At 38.9% G+C, this 21,723-nt stretch overlaps 1 protein-coding gene across 2 annotated transcripts in view; it reads right to left on the reverse strand.

The window, feature by feature from the left end:
- LOC107556028 (regulator of G-protein signaling 3-like) overlaps positions 1–21,723 on the reverse strand; it is a 192,718-nt gene that overhangs the window by 122,431 nt on the left and 48,564 nt on the right. For both annotated transcript variants that reach the window (XM_016238999.1, XM_016238998.1), the window contains exons 9-10: positions 13,426–13,537; positions 7,671–7,714 (exon numbers count right to left, since the gene is read on the reverse strand). In XM_016238999.1, the coding sequence (XP_016094485.1) occupies positions 7,671–7,714; positions 13,426–13,537 (156 nt within the window). The remainder of the gene's footprint in view (positions 1–7,670; positions 7,715–13,425; positions 13,538–21,723) is intronic.

Consider the following 21,723-nt stretch of genomic DNA (forward strand, 5'->3'; position numbering starts at 1 on the left):
TATGGAGGGGGGGAGAGAGTGCTGTCCATCCACTCCCCCCCCCTACAACCCCTGCCGGTACGAGACTCGAACCCACAACCTTTGGGTTACGAGTCCGATTCTCTAACCATTAGGCCAAGAAAAAGAGCATCAGTGTATGTATGGGTGGTATGTGGAGTTTGTACGAAATATATATCTTATAATATATATTTATAATATAGCTTGCTATATTCTTTTTCTATTCTAGCTTTCTTTTTTTTAATGATATTTTTTTTTTTTTACTTGCTACGTGTACTGCGTATATCATTGCTCTTTTGTTGATTTTGATAGCTTCCATTGGTTTTTGCCCCCATTTTTCATGAGCTGAACGCAAAGATCTAAGACTTTTTCTATGTACACAAAAGGCCTATTATATCCTCTTCAATGGCTGTGCGAAGTTGCTGGATATTGGCAGGAACTGGTGAGTATGCTGGCCATGCAAGAACTGGGATGTTTTCAGCTTCCAGGAATTGTGTACAGATCCTTGCAACATGGGGCCGTGCATTATCATGCTGCAACATGAGGTGATGGTCGTGGATGAATGGCACAACAATGGGCCTCAGGATCTCGTCACGGTAACTATGTGCATTCAAAATGCCATCAATAAAATGCGCCTGTGTTCGTTGTACATAACATACGCCTGCCCATACCATAACCCCACCGCCACCATGGGCCACTCGATCCACAACGTTGACATCAGCAAACCACTCACCCACACAACGCCATACACGCTGTCAGCCATCTGCCCTGTACAGTGAAAACCGGGATTCATCCATGAAGAGAACACCTCTCCAAAGTGCCAGACGCCATCGAATGTAACCATTTGCCCACTCAAGTCGGTTACGATGACGAACTGCAGTCAGGTCGAGACCCCGATGAGGACGACGAGCATGCAGATGAGCTTCCCATATCTATGATAGCAGAGGTGATTCATGTACGCTATATGGGGGTTATTTCATGTATGTTATATTTGCATCAGCAATATTTCTTACATGCTCACAGCAGCATGGTGTGTATGTATTGGCAGAAGCAAGTCTCGGTACTTGCTCTCCCACAGAAGCAGCAGCGTAGCAGATCTATTCCGCCAAGACCAAATACATTATCATTGTCATGTACATTACCATATGCCAATCCCTCCGAGAGTTGTCATGATAGAACTAAGTTAATTTGGTCCTGGTGGATCTAGATCTGTTATGCACGCCACTGGTGCAGAGAAAGTGTGGACTTACCACTGCCAATAGACACATAGACATTCTGCTGTGAGCACATAAGATGTGCTGCTGCTGTATGAATAGGAATACATAAATCCCATAGCAGATCTAAACAGGTGGAGTAAAGCCCTGCACGGGCGTCAAATCTAGGCTCTAGCATGACCCTGGGCTGAGACGCTCAGGCCGTAGCCTTATAGCCTATCAGAATTCTCCACTTGAGTCCGACTAGAGCCTGTGTTTTATTTTTTGTTTTTTTCCTCCCCATTACACAGCCTATATATACTACTGTTACAGCCATTAAAATAGTTCAGTTTTGTTTTTGATGTCAAATGGAAAATGTATTATATTTCTTTTCATTTCTTTATTAAGTTAGTTTAGAAAATGTTTGGAGCATTTTTTGTTTGTTAAATTCAAGTTTTTGTTTTTAAAGTGACAACCAAGTGGCCAGAACGGCCGACAGAGTTGACCACATTTGATCAACTTAACCTTCTCAAATCAACACTTGACTTGCCTACAATAAAATTCATAGATATAAAACATTTCAAGCATATCACAATGTTAGTTTAAACGTTTAACCTAAATAAATGTGCGCTGTTAGGTGCATATTCAAGTGTTTGTGCAGTGTGAAAGCTAAAGCCCGCTTAATTAATTTCTCTCTGAAGGCACATCCACTGCGGTGATCGCGAGGCAGCATCGTCAGATTCATCTTTACAGCTGACACTGACTCAGAAAACACTAGTTTATTAATAAATAATTAAAATATCTCCTTACTATTTTTTACTGACACAATCATAGTCATGGCTTTTGCAGGTGCTTTGCAGCAAGCTTTATGTGTCTGGTTGAACACAGAATAGGCTAACTAGCCTATATTAAAGGTTCATCATGGTTTAGTATTTAAGTAATTACTACTATACTATACTACTATAACTCTTCCAACTGTGCTAAAGGTATGCTCATTGCTACTGCTGCTGGCGGGGACACTAAACATCATGCGAGCCAGTCTTAATAGTTGTGGTAGCATGGTCTTGTGTTGTTTACACCAGCACAGCATATCGTAATTGATGAAAGTATAAAATATAAATAAAGGAGAAGCCTAAAACACACCCAGTGCCCAGCCCACATGTAAGCTATGATGTATAAATTGGCCTGAAACCCTGCCCTAGGGGCGTAAATAAGTCGGGGCCCCGTCGGATTATTGCTGAAATGCAAGGCTCTAAGGTGGAGCTGGGGGAGGTGGATGGTTTCGGAGGAACTCTGACAATGTGCTGCAGAACCAGCTTACAGCGAACACTGAACCAGACTATTCAAATTTTGCACTACCAAGCTCATCTCCTGCAGAATCAGCAGAGGCCAATCAGCGTGTGCTATGTAGTAAATGATTGCTAGCAGAATGCATGTAGTTCAAGTCAGGATCAGTTCACTAATGCACACCAGAGAAAAAATTTAACTCTGATGTCAAACAGCACACTAAAATCTATGAAAGAGTCCTTAAACTCAAATAATCCTGGATCGTAAAAATATATTTTTTTGGAGGGGTGGTAATTTTTATGCGTTTAATGCATAATAGTGCAATTATTTATTTATTTCAGTTTAACATGTTCAAAATATTAAACGCAATTAACGCAGCATCCTTCTTTCCCTTGGCATTCTTTGATCACAGTAGCCTATATGAACACGCTATCACAATAAGGCGCAAAAGAGAGCTTAATTCAGTACTGGCACTGTCTGTGAAGCAGCTTTCTGTGAACACAGGCATCCGACATGCGCAAACAGAAAGCCGCTTCAGACAGCACGCCAGTGGCACTTCAATGGGCAAAACCACACAGAATTATGTCAAAATGCCCATTTTTGGCAAGTGACCCCATAAACAGTCTTAAATGTATTACAAAAAGCCCTAAATAATTGTAAAGCATTGGGAGAAAATCTGATATGTGCCAGATCCTTGTCATGTGCATCAAGTTTTAAAAAGAGACAGCACTGCTATTAAAGTGAAACCTGCTGCAGTCTGTATCATTTATGTAAATCAAAGAACAAAAGAAAAAGAGATCACTCAATGCCCTTCGCTGATTGAATTTTGTAGCTTGAATAAAGATTAATTTAAGAGGCGGACTTATCCATAAGGCAAAGGCAGGCTTTCTGGGCCTCCAAAAGCCAAGGGCCCCCTAAAATGCTTTTCATATATGAGATGCGCATAAAGCTCTGACACTTGAACGGTTACTTGTTTACGATGTATATTAGGCCTATCACAACAACCGTCTGCATGTCCAAGTTGAATGTGCTTCTTGGGTATCCTGCTTGTATCAAATAAAAATATCATGCTTCTGAAGCTGTAGGTAAATTTTGAGCAACAGTGCATATTATATGTTCATTGTTTTAAATGCCGCTTACTAATTTATGAGAAAGACCCAAGTAAAGGATGCATATGCAGTTACGTTTTTTGGTTGATAATTCTTAGGTGTGTAAATGTATTATTTCCTTTTCATTCTTTTTTTAGATTCATTTAAATTTGTAGTTAAAATAACTAAAATAAATGTATTTTAAAGTTTAGAATTTGACAGCCTTTGGAGAGTGTAGGCAATTGGGCTGAGCCCAGGCACATAGGCTTATGCTGGTAACTCATCAGTGGACTTTCCTCATCAATATAGGCTATATTTTTTCACACTTTTCTCATTCTCACTAATTAGGGAACCGACTGTCTTCAGAAAAGTTTCAATGGCATTTTAATTTTATCTGATAAAGTAGCCTTTATACTGTTTTTTACATCCGTTTCCGGGGAAACTGCTATATTTCTGATGTTCCAAAAGCGCCTCCTACTGGCAGAGAATGAATGTGCATTTTCAATAATACCGTCTGCAATTTTTATTCAGACCAATGCGAAAATCCACCCACATAACCCCGTTTTAAATTTATATAATAATTTATACTTCTTATCCCTTTTCTTTAAAAAAATGTTTTTTTAAAGGCTTAATTGTGAGGTTTATCATTTTATAATTTATTTTGTTTTTGTATTTTTTTTTTTTTTAAATTCTGTATCTGAAGTGTAAATGAATTGCTACTCCGTGGTCTACAACATGAAAGAAAGCCAATATAACATGTACATGAAAAATGTAGAAACATTTGTAGACCAATGTAGACATAACTATGGGGAACCATTGTGCAGCAGCAAGCATCACAACAAAAAAAGGAACCTCAAGGATGATCTAGGTAAATGTGTGCAAATGTATAGGGACCCATTCCTATATTTTGCCTGTGGCCCCCACTTCACTAAATCCACCCCTGATTAATTTATATTCAGTTTATAGTTTATGCATATACAATTTACAGTTTGTGTGAAGACTGTCTTAATTGCACTTAAAATTAAAAGTTGTTATATTTTTCAAAGTCCATTAAATATAAAAAATAATGGGTTTCAATTATACTGTAATGTTGAATGGCTATAAGTAATGGCCAAAAATGAGGGAAAAAATCCATTTAATAGAGACATCAGTAGCAGGATTGCTATCAATGATACTGGCCTTAAGAAAAAGATGCCATTAAACACGCATTTTAAATGTACCATCTTTATGTTGTTTCTACATTAATTTGGAAATTATGACAATATAAATATATTGTATTAATATGCAATTAACCATGATTTATTACATAATGTGTAATTAATTAGTTTTTTTAATCGATTGAGAGCACTAATTTTGTTTGTTTGTTTTTATTGTTTCTACATACAAATCTGCTAGCCAGACGCTCAGTACATTGCCTCACTGTGATTATACTTCTCAAAAGAAAGAGAGATGACATATACTTCCACAAAAAACATACAGACACATACTATATTCCTCTATTTTTTTCAGATTTTTCTGATTCCTCAGTCTCTCTCTGGCCAGGGACATCTCCTGCTACTATTATGAGTGAGCACTGAGACACTGGCGAAAGAAGAATCAAATTAAAGTCATCATGTTATTATGTTGCATTATGTATCCATCATGCATCATAACAGATGCCAGCTCCTGATCGATCTAATAGATCAGTGGTTCTCATCCCTGTTCCCGGAATTTATGATCGCAGATGAGCTAGTAATTACATCAATAGCAATCGTGGACAATCTGTGGAATTATAAATGTAAGTGTGTCACATAATCCAAAGGAAACACTTGCATCACATGGATTCTATTTACAATTGTATTAAAGCTGTGATTTAGTATATTAGATGCTGAGCTGCATGATTACACAAAGTGCCCTACACACTATAAATATGAGGTCACACTCTACCTTTCCAATGTGATGTAATTAGTATTTTTATTCGTGTGTAAAATGTTGCTCTAACACATACATTTATTTATTTATTTATTTACATTTGAACACAATGATTTTGTAATAAATTGTCCACTGGAGGCAAGTGTAGTGATAACCCAAGTGCAGTATTTCTGAAACAGAAATGTAAGCAAGATACAAAACAAACATAATCCATGAAATAAACAAAACATGAACATGAACTCACCAACAGTGGTTACATGAACAAAGCTAAACAAATGGACAATGAAACATGAGGGATATATTTAGCAAACAAAGGGGTCACATGATACAATGCAACTAATGAGAACATGACATACAACAAAGGAACCAATGACAACAAGACACATGAACAAAAGGACCACATGGCAGGATCACATGACACGATCAGGGAAACACAAGACAATGACAAGAGAACACAAAATAGAAGACAAGAAACCCCAAACAAGAAACAAAACCCACAGAACATATACCCCGTCTCTAAGGGTGGCTCACACCATAAAGTAACACCAGCCCCAACCCAAACAAAACTCAAAAAGTCCAGGAGGGTAGTGAAGCCAAGGTGGATCAGTGGGAGGGGTGGAGGTCCAGGCCAGTGAAGGGGAACAGGACCTGGATCATGGAATGGACTGTGGAGCAGTGGTGGGCCTGGACCGTGGAACAATGGCATGTCTAGACTGTGGAGCAATGATGGAAACCATGGACTGTGGTACAGTGGGCAAAGACCATGGGCTGTGGAGCAAAGGTGGGCCTGGACCGTGGAACAAAGACTGAAACCATGGACTGTGGAGCAGAGGTGAACCTGGACCATGGAGTAGGGGAGGACCTGGTCCGTGGAGCAGTGGCGGAGACCATGGTGGAGCAGGCAGAGCAGGAAGCCAGGGCGAAGCCGAAGACCACCAGGGCGGAGCAGACGGAGCTGAAGACCACCAGGGCAGAGCAGACTGTGAGTTCAGGGACGGCTTCTTTGGCCGTGATAGGACAGGCAGAGAGTTCAGGGATAGCCTCCTTGGCCATGACCACTGTGGTCAAAATGGGACAGGCAGGAAACTCACAGGCTAATGCCAACACAGGACTGAGCTCTGGGGCTTGAGTGGGCTCTGGAGCGGATTCATGGACTGAAGCAGGCTCTTGAGCGGATTTATGGACTGGAGAGGGCTCTGGAGCAGACTCATAGACTGGAGTGGACTCATGAACCGGAGAGCAGTGTGCAGCCCATACACACAAGATGCAGCAGCATTGCTGGAGCTTGGGCCAAGAGAGATAAGACTAATGGCCAGTGATATGGATCCACCAATGATGTCAGTGCGAGCGGCTGGCATCCCGGTGGTCTCAACATTCTCAAACCCTATGGCCTCTGCGCTGTCCAGCCCGGAGGTCCTCCCTCCGTCAGCTGTACTGCCCATGATGGCGGTATCGCTGGAGCTTGGGTACTATGACAACATTTAATTATCTTGGTTGTGGAAGTTTGTGAATGAAATGTCTGGTGAGTGGCACTAAATGCTTAATGCTCTATCATGTTTGAAAATAACATAGTACCAACCCTAAACCGAACACAAACAGATTATGTTAACAAAAGCAAAAGTTATATAAAAAATGCATTTACTGGAGCAACCATGTCATTTTAGCAAGTCTTTTAGCTTTTTTCTCATGACTTGTTTCACTCATACCCAAGCTCTTCACATCGCAAGTTCAATGTTGTACCAGGTGAACAACAAAACAAGTTTTCATGTGGTGCTGGGGAGGTTCCAGGATTTGCTTGAAAACCCCTGGTGTAAACTAGTAGTGGTAGTAGTAGTTGGTTTAGTAATAGTAGTAGCAAAACTCTCATTAAAAAATTGTTTATAAAAAAAATGTTTTTCTAAAATGGTTGGTGTGATAGTAAGGATATCAGTATTGGTAACAGTGCTTCTGTTATAAAAAATATTTATATATATATATATATATATATATATATATATATATATATATATAAAACTGCAAGCTTTACACAAAATATTATACAAATTATATATTACACAAAAATTAAAAAGACAACAAAAAGTTTTAAACCTACTATGACTTATAATTTAAAACAATGAAAATTATTTAAAAAATCATACTCTGGGACAGAAAACCTCATCATTTATAAATAAATATAAACTAAAGTGTAACTCACCTCAGTCATGTGGATCAAGTAAAATCGCAGATCTTCACTGTGATCTGAGGAAACAAACAGAGATCATAATATTACTTAAGAAAGGCAACATGAATCTCAACAGAGTACATTTTATAACATACTAGATTACGTAATACGTGAAGTCGCAGACACGCATTGCAGAGCTAGTGCAAGATGTGTATTTGTGGTTAAAAAGCTTTTTTTTTTAGAAAATGACCGATTGTTTAGCTAGATAAGACACTTATTCCTTGGCTGGGATCATGTAGAGCCCTTTGAAGCTGCATTGAACCTGCAATTTGGACCTTCAGCCCGTTGGCCACCATTGAAGTCCATTATAAGGAGAAAAATCCTGGAATGTTTTCCTCAAAAACTTTAATTTCTTTCGTGACTGAAACATAAAGACATGAACATCTTGGATGACATAGAGGTGAGTAAATTTTTAGGAAATTTTTATTCTGGAAGTGAACTAATCCTTTAAATTGCAGCACATTGAGCTCTCTCGGCCAACGTAGAGAGTTTGAGAATCAGTGGAGCGATCGTCAGCAATTTCGGAGTAGACAACGAGAGTCAATTCCAGTGCTGGAGTTGACTCAGACTCTAGGGCTATTCAGAGTCGAGGAATCGATTCTCTTGGAGTTGACTCCCCATCACTAATTTATAGGGACATATATAAATTTAGTGCCATATACAGCTCAGGAAAAATTGAGACCACTGCACAATTATCGGTTTCTCTGGTTTTACTGTTTATACGTATGTGTTTGAGTAAAAAGAACATTTTTGTTTTATTCTATAAACTACTGACAACATTTCTCCCAAATTCCAAATAAACATATTGTCATTTAAAGCATTTATTTGCAGAAAATGACAAATGGTAAAAAAAAAATAATAATAAAAAAAAAACAGCTGCACCTCAAATAATGCAAAATAATCAAGTTCATATTGTTTTAACTTATCTTATATCATAATATTTACTTATATCACAATGTTTTAACTTAGGAAGAGTTCAGAAATCAATATTTGGTGGATTTTCAATCACAGCTTTCATGCGTCATGGCATGCTCTCCACCAGTCTTTCACATTGCTGTTGGGTGACTTTATGCCACTCCTGGCACACAAATTCAAGCAGCTCAGATTTGTTTGATGGCTTGTGACCATCCATCTTCCTCTTGACGTTTTCAAAGGAGTTCAGGTCTGGAGATTGGGCTGACCATGACAGGGTCTTGATCTGGTGGTCCTCCATCCACACCTTTATTGACTTGGCTGTGTATTATAGTTCAAGTTAATATTTTATGTTAAAAGGTTTCTGCTGACAAGAAAAACTAAATGGGAATGCATGGTGTAAAGAATGTATTTAAAAAAAATGCTTCATTCCAAAAGAGTTTATTCCTCCATTGCATATCATTTTCAATAATTTATTTGTAATTTATATACAAACAAAAAGCTTTAAGAGTGTGATGGTTGAAGTTTAAAATAAATATCTAAATTCAACAGCAGATGTCCCTCTCTGCTCTCTGACATTAACCCATTTTGGCTTAGTTAGGAGCGTCAGTGACATACACTGTTTGTTTCATTAGAACATCCTCTCCTCCACCTTCCCACCTTGGAGGAAGGAAGCAAAAGCCTTATTTTAAAACATAAGACATCAAATCAAAACATTTATAAATTGTGGCATTAGACAAGTGCAAAATATATTATAAAACAGGTTTTAGCCATTCTTATTCTGAAGAAAATGTGGATTATGCACTGGTAGGTGAACTAAACAGCACTCATTTAACACCCTCTTTTTTCAGTTTTGTTTATGCTACAGAAGTCTGTTATGTTTGTATATGATTGGCATGTTAATGAATAAAGGTTGAGTCCATTTTTTTAATTCCCTTAAGCAGAATCTGCTATCTGTATAAATATTCCATATTGCATAAGACAATACATCAATCATTCTGATAGTTTACATCCTCTTGGTTCCTAATATAGTGTGTGGCATTCTTGAGCTTCAGCAATGTTTAAAAAAAGTTTATAAAGATAGAGTAGTACCAGGGCTATTTTTGTCGCACCTCCATCAGACTCCCAGCCTCTGCTCCCTCTCCCTCTCCCTTGATTTCTAACCACATATACACCTGTCAGCTATTACTCAGACAATTGTGGACTCCTTAAATACCACATTGCCTAGTCTACAACCAGGACTATTTAAAATAGTCTATTTTAGACTGTCTACTTTCTGCAGTGTTCTAACTTCATGGCCCTTCTTCAATTTCACAGGTCCAAGACCTTCCTCTTGTTTAATATACTTTACCATTGTGTTGACACTCATCGATCTCTGTTTATTGTTTTTATGATAACTCCAGTCACTCATCTTTTGCCTGCCATCCATGGCTGTGTTTCTGCTGTGCATTCATCCACCACTACTCACATGCTCTGCTGCTTTGTCTTTTCAAATAAAGATCCCAGCACTTATTTATACACACATTTTCTGTGTTGCTTCCTGAAAGAAGACTAGACACAACCATGTACCCAGTCAAATCTGATCTTCAGTGCGCTGCCAAGACTATCTAGACTCTGATCTAGTAGCTCCGCCTTCTTCTTCCAGCTTCACAACTCATTCTAATCAGCTTCCATACAAAATTGCGAAGAGTTTAGTTTTTCTTGTTATACAATAGATGAATGGATAATCATCTTTACCTGTATTGTGGAGCATTAGGCCATCATCATCCTCTGCCTGAGTGCCTGATCTACTCCTCTCGAATGGTGGTGAGCTCTCTTTCTTGTAAAACTGTTATTCACTCATCACCAAGTATGAAAGTTATTATATTGTATGCTGGCGCTTCCGTTACAGTAGACATCCAAGTCAAACTCCAGCTCAGTTTTGGAATTTCATATCCAGTCTAGTGTCCCACAACCCGTCCCATCCATTCTATAGAGGGGTAACCTGTGGGTACAGGCTCCATCACCAGGGGCGTGTCTACATGGTAGTCAGGGGTGGCATCGGCCCCCACTGAAATCTGGTTGGCCACCCCAGGTGTCTCCCCCCTACCAGATGTCTTGCGATTGGCTTGTTTTTATTAAATTTCGAACTGCATCAGTGGCAGATCCTGGTATGGGCAATAGGAAGCTTCCTCAGGCAGCTTTCTTCTCTTCTATATACTTCATTTTAGGCGGTTTCTATAGCGTTATCTTAATGACAAATGTCGAGAGCGCAGTAATGTAACGAGATAGCGCATCCATGTAATGCGCATGTACGAATATCTCCACTCGCAAGGGGATGTCCTTCACTCTCACACAAAACTGGACATGTTTTTAAAATATACAGTGTTCTCTTATGAATTGGCTCTGCTCTCGCTCAGATATTGCGTGTGCACGTTCAGACTTTGTCCTTGCATCATTGAAGACAAGAAGAGCTTTTTTAATTCAGGTGATGAGAAAGGTTATCCAACTAAATGGAAGCAAGCTGATTATGGTCAGCCTTCTCTAGTTATTTATTTTATTACTTAATACTTATTTGAGTTAAGTAACTATTGTAAATATGCATTTATTAAATTATTTTATTTTATTTAGTGCATTTGTATTTTGTTGTTATTGTATATAGGTTTTGATTGTATAACTCAGCACGGAACAAAAACTGGTGTGTGTCGTAACCTTTAGATATGAGACAAAACCAGCATGTAGTCATGAGGATGATGAAAGTGTTTTCATTTGAGTAAAGCCTTTAAGTCCCTTTACATTGAATATGTACAATTTCTCATGTGGTAACATCTAATTTATTTGATTTAATTCAACCAAAAATATTAACATAATTAACCTACACATTAGGTGTCAGTGATAAAATGAGATTTAAGGGTTAGATGAGGTAGAAATAGCTCCCTAAGATAACATTTGCACATTTTGCAGGTTAGCATTTCTTAATAGTGCACCATATATCCTACCATGCTTTTTTTTCTCATCATGCTCATTTTGGTCATTTTGCAGCCCCGCCCCCACTCCCACATTTAAAATGTTCCAGACATGCCCCTGTCCATCACACATCGAACAGAACCCTTCTCTTTGCAGTTTGGTGCCCTTCACGTCTAATTCCTTCCACTTCTCATCCTTGAAAGCTCCACCGCCAACATCATTCTTGGTTGATCCTGGTGAGTTCAACATGCTCTCATACCATCCTCGACTTCTGGGGAGATAGATGCTTCCATGACTTTCTTTCTCTCTCTCAGCATCATCAACCTTCTTCAGTTATTTAGTAGTTCTGCCTGTCTACATCGTCTCTATTGACAGTCCTGCTATTGATCATGAGATCTCTTCCCACCTTCCACAATGTCTTAAATCCACAACGAGCCTTGTAACTACCTCCTCACCGCTCCATCTGTCTTCTGCCTGGTGCTCTTTGCTGGAACAAAGGCCATGGAGGAATATATTTACAAGGCATTCCAGCAGGGTTACATCCATTTGTTCTCTTGCCCTTTTAGCCTCAAGCTTTCATTTCGTAGCTAAGAAAGATTATGTATTGAGACCATACATTCAATATCTCTCCCTCAACAGCAGCATCATTAAATGTGTTATTCTCTGCCCTTGGTTCCTGTCACCTTAAGATCCTGAGGGCCTACAACTTCATTCATATTTGCATGGAAGACCTTGAGTACCTCCACAGATTTCTCATCAATAAATGCAATTTTCTCATCGACTCCTTGAACATAACTGAGCACATTCACCATACGCAGATTGCATTTGGACTGCTAATAAAATGTTTCTCTGGAGATCTTGTTCATGGTAAATGCCCTTATCTGTGTCACTTTCCCACGCCTGTCTTTGTTTGGAGGTCGGGTGGGTGACAGGAAGTGCCTGTTTCAATGGTGATGCTCAACCTGGGGATCTCAGTCCATTGGTAAAAGTTACCAATGTCAAGAACACCTCTTTCCTGAGCATTACCACACAGCACACACAATGGGCTCCATTACTTTCTCTTTTTGATTACAGACTGTCTGGAAATCTTCTTCAAATACTGCACATTTTGCATATCCAGTCTCTACTAATGAGCGGATGACCTAAATTTGGTTGATTAATGAAAAACAAAATGTGTTGTGGGGCTCCAGGAATCACTGTTGAGAACCACTGTGTTAGATGACTTGTACAAATTCTACACAACAGCACTATTTATTGTAGCAACAAGCTATGACCACTGTAAACACAAGACCAAATCAATCAAAGATTATTTTTTCCCTGCAAAATCTGATAAATGTGTGTGTGTGTGTGTGTGTGTGTGTGTGTGTGTGTGTGTGTACGTTTTTGTGACATATGAGGACACAAATTTGTATAATGACATAGGTATGACAGGTATTACAAGGAGAAGGTGACTTATGAAGACATTACCCCATGTCCCCATTTTTCAAAACACTTATAAATCATACAGAGTGAGTTTTTTTTTTGAGAAAGTAAAAATGCACAAAGCTTCCTGTGAGGGGTAGGTTAAGTGTAGAGTTGCTGTAGGGCAATAGCACATACAGTTTGTACAGTATAAAAACCATTACGCCTATGGAATGTCCCCACAATTCACAAAAACAAACCTGTGTGTGTGTGTGTGTGTGCTTGATTAATAATAGAATTTCAGACAATTTTAACCAAAATTATCTTCTCTAGGACAGTTTTACCTTAAAAGTAAAAAAAAAATAATAATAATAATCTTACACTGAATGTCAACAGGGACAAACACCCGAAGAGTAAGTGTGTGAAATGTTTATACATTTGTGTGAATATGTGTGTAGTTGTCACTCACCATCCTGCAGCTGCAGCTGTCTGAGGTACAGTGGGTTTTGCAGGACGTTACATTGTCCCAGTTTATCCTCTCTGGTCACCAACATCAGATCTGAGTATATAAAGATTGTTACCTAGAGAGAGAGCATAAGAAAGAGAGAATTCAGCAAAAATGGATCAAATGCAGATGTTTTAAAAGAACATTGGAAGTCATATGATGTACAATACATGTGATGTGACTGCCGGTGCACAAGAACCACTGCTGTAGAGTACGAGTAGAGATTAAAGGGAAAGCAAGTCTCAAAAAATGGAAATAACACAGTAATAATTACTTTTTTCATTTAGTTCTCATATGACTGCACCCATCATATTGTATATGAAAACCCATAACAGCACCTTTCTACTGGACTTAATTGTGTGGTTGTGTTACTTACATTAAAATTATCCTGATACACTTTTTTCCCATTTTCCTCTCTGCTAATTTATTTACCTTCGTAATTCACCTAAAGACTGCTGAAGATAATAAATTAATATTTTTTGTATAAATGTTAGGCTATTTCTACATTTAACCTAAATACCACTTCATGTTTATTAAAAGAAAGAAAGAAAGCTTTGTGAAATTGCACTGCTCTTGCAGTTCACGTATTAGATTGACATATATAAACAAAATTTACTTGTTCATCCGTCCATTTATCAGTCCTACACCAACTGAACAACCCTGCATTCCATTCGGAAGGGCTCATCCCTATGCCCTAATCCCTTCAAAGGGTTTACCCTCCGGAGTGAGAGCTTTGAAGGGTTGAGGGGTATAGGGGACCAAACACCTGTTTCTTGAAGTGCCCTTCTGCGTCATCATCACGTGCCCACACGGAGGCGCCGTCATCATGGAAAGAATCAGCGCAAAGGATCACGGGGGCCTGAAGAGTCCATCAGTTGTACCCTTCGAAATCCTTAATTCCGAAGGGCCCTTTGAAGCGGCCAGTTTTGAGCACTTCGGTTTGGAATGACCCTTGAACATGGTGGCCATGATTGTTTTCACTCCGAAGTGCCCTTCGGAGGGCGATATATCCCGTTTAGAACACACCGCCTGTCTGTCACGATCACCAGCTGGAGTGCCCCTGATAACCACCAGAGGGAACTACATCCCATTCCTCTGTCACTCAGTCTTGGACTTCATTTCCCATAACCCATTGCCTGGACTCATCATGCCTGATTGTTTTCACCTGTTGCTCATTACATCTGTCTATATAATCCTGGTGTTTTCAGTCAGATTTTACGAAATCTTACATGTGTCACAGCTGCAGCTCTAAGCCTTTTATCCTGGTACTCTCATGTCAGGTTTTCCTGGTTCTTGATATTCTGCTTGTTTATCTGGATTACTCAGCCCTGCGGTAGTGATGGTGAAGTGAAGCGTTCTGAACCAGCGAGGTTTTCAACACAATTGTATCGGAAAAAGGTTCATTACTCTAAGCTTTTTAAAACGGTTTATGCTGTGGCTAGTGATGGGAGAAACGAAGCATTTCGAAGCATTGTATCAATTGAATCAATTGCTTCAAAAAATTATTTGATGTTTCAAAGCACTTGAAACAGCACATGCTGGCGACACCTGAAGGTGAAAACGTTGTAAAAGCATCAAGAACTCAGACCAAACTTACAAAACAAATGGAAATGTTTTCTTTAGAAATACCATTTTTTAAATTAAATAATAAACACTTAAATGCTATTAAATATTAGTGTTTTCGTTATGTGTTTTATTTAAGTATAATCAAACCCTTGACACACAGTGAACTAAATTAATTATTTAATGAATTAATTGATTTATGTAATTTTTTAATTAAGTGTTTTCATTAGAGCTGTCTATAAAAACCATCAGGCAAGAGTAATGTTATCAATCATTGTAAGCTCGTTTAGTTTTTTTTTAAGGTATGATGTGATTTGTAGGTTGAAAGTACTGAATGTGTTTACAATTTTTTTTTTAACTATATAGCCATCTGTGTTAAAGGGAAGTTATCTTTTGTTTAACCCACAACATCTGGCCCTGAATTCTTTATTTTTTATAGTACAATTTTGTGGGTTTTCATGTCACATGATTAACTGGGCAACCAGAAGTGGTTCATGGGTTCACTTTGAGATCAACACCCCCTAGTGGTGAACCATCGGAGTTTCGAAACGTTTCGAAACAATGTGACATAACGAAGCTTCGTTTGTTAAAATCACGTGACCTGGCCGGTTTGATACGCGCTCCGAAACACTGATTCGAAACAAAAGATTCACAAATGTTTTGAAGCTTCGTGAAGCAGTGTTTCGAACGCGCCCATCACTAGCTGTGGCCATCTAGTGTTCATAAAAATAAATAAGACATTCCAAAGTGTTATGTTCCATTACAGCCAGTGGTTTCACATCTGGTTCTACAACTGATTCTTTGTTTTATTATACTTTATATGAATAATGGTCATTGTCAAAGTCATTCCTTTGTGTCGGTGTACTGGCACTAAAAATAAGAAAAATAAATAAATCATAAATTCATAAATTAAATCTATGATCTGTTTATTTTAACTCTGGCCATGAAATAACAGTCTAAGGATTGAGGCAAAGTTAATTTTTGAGCTCAATATATAAATTACGATTAAAAAATAAATTAAAAAAACAATGTTAACACATTATAATGTAATATAATGTAAAGGAAACGATGCTGAGGTTTGCTTCGTTTGAAACAGATATGTGGTTTTCAGGTGAATGAAGCTTCAGACGTCATAGATCACGTGCTTTTCTCAAAACGATATAAGCTCCGATACAGTGCTTCAATGTGAAATGTGTTGTTTTTTGATACAAGCTTCGAAGTTGAACGTAACCACTACCCTGGGGTCCGTTCTTCGTACGTCGCTAACTCAGTTAGCTGGATTTGATTGTTGATGATTTGGCATGATCTTGGATTGGTTGGTTCTTCGGAAGCTCATCCCGGAGTTGCTGTCATAGCAACAGCTCCGTAAACTTAAACCTGCTCGGGAGCAGGCTTATTTCATGTAAACAGGATTAGATTGCATCATTGTAAGCAAAACTGATACTTAGAATCTGTCCCAACCACTGCTACTTTATTAGAAGAGTACCCTACTGATCCAGGGACAGTAATTTACAATAATAATAATTTAAGAATTAATAAAAAAAATATTATAAAGTTGTGTAGTCATCATCTATAACACTATAGACAACCAGGTTTACTCATTGAAAAATTTATTTGTGATGAAATAATTACATTATACTTTGTATTGGAGTCTTACACACATGCTATACAGTTAATCTGAGCCGTGCATTCATTTGAGTGGTGACAGCTATTATGGGAGTGGCTTGACGGAGTGCAGGAGAAGCAGATAACTTGATCTTGACTCTTAAGAAACTTTAATTAACTCTGTCACGTAACAAATCTGCTTCAAAGATAAAATTTAATGAATTGCTAATTACAACTACAATTGTGGATTACCCTTTAATAAACTACTGCACTCGGATCCTCAGCCTTCGTGTTTCCATGCAGAATTAACACAAATTAAGCAAATTTTTGATTAAATCCGAGAGCTTTCTGACACTGCATAGACAGCAAGGGTCCTACCACGTTCAAGGACCAGGAAAGTACCAAGAACATCTACAAAATAGTGCATGTGACATCAGTGGTTCAACCGTAATTTTATGAAGTTATGATAATACTTTAAATGCGCAATAAAAAAAAAATAAAAAAAATTTTCTTTGTGCACAAAAAGTATTCTCGTAGCTTTGTAAAATTACGAGAATACTTTTTCTATAAATACAGTAAATATTTTAGAATATTCTTAGGGTGCATTCACACTAATGCACCGAATTGGTCCGAACCAAAAAAAGAAATCGATACATTTGGTCCTGGTCCGCTTAGCGTTCACACTGGCATTTTTGAAAGCAAACCTAAAGATTTATTAGAAGAGTACCCTACTGATCCAGGGACAGTAATTTAAAATAATAATACATTTAAAAAATAATTGAAAAATTATATAATAATGTTGTGTAATCTATAATACTATAGACACAGACAGTTTTACTCGTTTAAATATTTATTCATGATAAAATAATTACTTTATAAATGTATTGGAGTCTTACACAAATGTTATACAGTTAGTCTGAGCCGTGCATTCATTTGAGTGGTGACAGCTATTATGGGAGTGGCTTGACGGAGTGCAGGAGAAGCAGATAACTTGATCTTGACTCTTAAGAAACTTTAATTAACTCTGTCACGTAACAAATCTGCTTCAAAGATAAAATTTAATGAATTGCTAATTACAACTACAATTGTGGATTACCCTTTAATAAACTACTGCACTCGGATCCTCAGCCTTCGTGTTTCCATGCAGAATTAACACAAATTAAGCAAATTTTTGATTAAATCCGAGAGCTTTCTGACACTGCATAGACAGCAAGGGTCCTACCACGTTCAAGGACCAGGAAAGTACCAAGAACATCTACAAAATAGTGCATGTGACATCAGTGGTTCAACCGTAATTTTATGAAGTTATGATAATACTTTAAATGCGCAATAAAAAAAAAATAAAAAAAAATTTCTTTGTGCACAAAAAGTATTCTCGTAGCTTTGTAAAATTACGAGAATACTTTTTCTATAAATACAGTAAATATTTTAGAATATTCTTAGGGTGCATTCACACTAATGCACCGAATTGGTCCGAACCAAAAAAAGAAATCGATACATTTGGTCCTGGTCCGCTTAGCGTTCACACTGGCATTTTTGAAAGCAAACCTAAAGATACCGAATCTAAAGGCATAGTGACACGTTCACAACCTGATTGGTCAGGTTGAATGACGTATATTTCGTGATGGAACTCACCGAACACCCCAAACAAAAGGTTTTTTCAACTTAAAAAAAGTCGCTGTGCATACCGATGGGTGTATGACATTAAAGTACCCATTCACCGATCGGTCTGCTCAGCCCCGTTGAAAGTCGAACACACCTAATGCCATCTGCTGGACTGCGCGCTCATTACTGTGTGTACTTCTGATTTTATTTTCACCACCTGCGAACTCACGAAGAGCTCATAAAAGTCACTTTACCTACTCGTTGCTCCACGTTTGCCCTCTGCTCATTTTGTTTTGGATACACCGCTTGTTCCGCGTCATCAAATCATGTCACATAGCCATGGCCGGACTTACCACTGGGCTTGAGTGGCCTCGAGCCCATGGGCCCCGCCCACTCGTTTCCGTTCATTTGATTTGCTTATTTTTCAATTAAGGTTCGTTGATTGGTCTGGCATTGTTAACAACCCTGCCATGCTTAAGGAATGACATCATTTAATTAGTTAAACTATATTTCAGTTATTTTGATGTTTGCTGATTGGTTATTGGTGATAACGATGCGTCGGGTTTACACTGTTGGGTAACACTTTACTTGAAGGGGTGTGCATAAGACTGACATGACACCTTCATAATCTGAAGGAGGTTGTATGGATGTTTATGACAACTGTCATTAAGTATCATTCGCTCAGTTATGTCATTTTTAATGCAAATATGACATTATTTGACCTAACCCTACCCCTACCCTTACCCCTAACCATAGCCCATAACAAAGACATCTCAAACAATGTCATCTTTGCATTAAAAATTACATAACTGAGCGAATGACACTTAATGACAGTTGTCATAAACATGCATAAAACACCTTCATATTCATGACATGTGTCATGCCATGATTATGAAGGTGTCATGCACACCCCTTCAAGTAATGTGTAACCCACTATTGTAACCTGGCCACATTAATCAGTATAATGGCGGACAAGCGGAATCGGAGTGGCGCGCTTAAAAGAAAACAAAAAAATGAAAGACAGCGGCATGAAAAGGAAGCACTCAGTAAATTGAAAACGATTACTGGATTTTCCACACCTGTGACACCACAGCCTGATGTACAAGCTGAGAGATCAGAGGACAACAACCTGCTGGAGCCGATCTGACTTCACGTGCAGAGCAGCCCATCAGTGGATTATCGTCTTTTCAGTCAGAAGCCGTTAGCTGTATGGAGGCGGCAACAGAAACAGCGACTGCACCAGATAGGCCTACAGCTACTACTGACTCTTATGCTGCCGATCCTGCTTGCTGGGGTAAAATTGATGAGAATGTGCGTGCTTACTGGGCGCGGAAAGGTCCGGAGTCCTGTCAAAATAAGGAGGCTAATGTCAAAGCCTCTGAACGCCACTACAAACACCAGAAGAGACTGTTTTGCAAAACTCATTTCAAACGCAAGCATCTGAATGGTGAGTCCCTGCCCAGAGAATGATTGCTGTACTCACCTTCCACAGGCTGTGTGTTTTGTTTTGCTTGCCGTCTTTTTTGTGAGGGTGACGGTCAATCCCCTTTTGAGTCTGGTTATAATGACTGGAAACATGCTACCAGACGCTTTGCCGAGCATGAGAATAGTGACCGTCATAGGAAGGCAATGTTTAATTACATCAACAGAGCAGCAGCTGATGGCGTTATAGACTCCCAACTTAAAAAGCAGCTTGAGTCGCACTGCAATTATTGGAGGGAAGTTTTGCGAAGAGTGGTTGCGGTTGTAAAATTTCTGTCAGAACGGGGATTGGCTTTCCGAGGCTCAAGTGAAATATTTGGTAGAGCTGACAATGGGAATTACATGGGCATCCTGGAGCTGATAAGTGAATTTGACCCATTCTTGAAATCACACATATAAATGTATGGAAATGCTGGGGTAGGAACCCCCTCATATCTCTCTGGTCGAAAACGTGTGAAGAATTTATCAAGATAATGGGCGACAGATTGCTTTCTGAAACTATTGCCGAAGTGAAAGTGGCCAAGTACTTTTCGATTAGCATTGATTCAACTCCTGACATCACACACATCGATCAGCTTACATTCATCATAAGGTATGTTTCACCTGAGGGCCTTGTTGAAGAGCGATTCCTAAAATTCCTCCCTGTAGCAAGCCACACAGGGAAGGCACTGTGTGATGCCGTACTCACAGTTTTACATGAAATGGACATAAACATCTGTAACTGCTGCGGACAATGCTATGATAATGCTGCAAACATGTCAGGAGTGTACAACGGCCTGCAAGCTTACATCAAAGACATTAATCCACTAGTAGAGTGGGTGCCATGGGCCGCGCACACACTCAATCTTGTTGGAATTAATAGTGTAAACTGCTGAACAGAGACTGAAGATTTTTTTAACATTGTGCAAACTTTGTTCAACTTCTGCTCCAAATCTACAGCACGATGGAAGGTGGTAACTGCAGGGTTGCAGCCTAATGAAAACCACCGCATTGAGACACTAAAAACGTTCTCTGACACCAGGTGGGCTGCACATGCAAAGGCCACCAAGGCACTGTGCAGAAATTATGGCAATATTCAAGAGTCACTGATGAACATTGCAGAAAACAGCACACAGAACCTGATAACACAAAATGATGCAAGGTCACTGCATAAAAAAATGAACGAACTAGAGACGTTTCTTTGCACTATGTGGAATCATGTTCTCCAACACTTTCAGGGGACAAGTGTTGCACTACAAGCTGTGGATCTTGACCTGTGCAGTGCTGTTGATTTGGTAAGATCACTGTGGGAATATATTGTAGGTTTGAGAGATGAATTTGATGTGTTTGAGACCCAAGCAAAAGCAATGTCGCCCACAGTTTCAGCAACGCACAAACAAGACACACAAAGACAAAGAAAAAGCAAGACTCATGTGGGTGAGTCTGCAACACCTGAGGCTCACTTGTCAGGACGAGAAAAGTTCTCATCTGGCGTGTTTCTAGTTGTGATGGACAGGTTGCTCGCTGAACTTGATCGTCGTTTTAAATCCTATAATGACCTCAACATCTCCTTTGGTTTCCTGAACAACATATCTACTCTCTCTGCTGAACATCTGCGTGAAAAAGCAGCAGCTCTACAGAGGAGGTACCACACTGACCTGGAAAATGAATTTTGTGAAGAAATCATCCAGTTCAAAGACTTCATCTGCCATGATGAGCCATCATCTGCAAGGGAACTTTTAATGTCCATTAGGAAAAGAAAACTACAGACCATCTTCCCAAATGTGGATGTTGCTCTCAGACTTTACCTAACATTACCAGTCACAAATGCAAGTGGGGAGCGCAGTTTCTCCAAACTGAAACTGGTAAAAAATAGACTGCGATCCACAATGGTGCATCAGAAATTACATAATCTTACTCTGATGTCAGTTGAGAGTGACCTTCTACGTAAAGTCAATTTTACTGATGTGATCAAAAAAGTCCAGAAGACGCCACTTTTAACTAGTAAGACTCAATTCCATTCCATTT

This window comes from Sinocyclocheilus grahami, unplaced genomic scaffold, assembly GCF_001515645.1.
Source record: "Sinocyclocheilus grahami isolate Dianchi unplaced genomic scaffold, SAMN03320097.WGS_v1.1 scaffold553.1, whole genome shotgun sequence".
Classification (NCBI taxonomy): domain Eukaryota; kingdom Metazoa; phylum Chordata; class Actinopteri; order Cypriniformes; family Cyprinidae; genus Sinocyclocheilus; species Sinocyclocheilus grahami.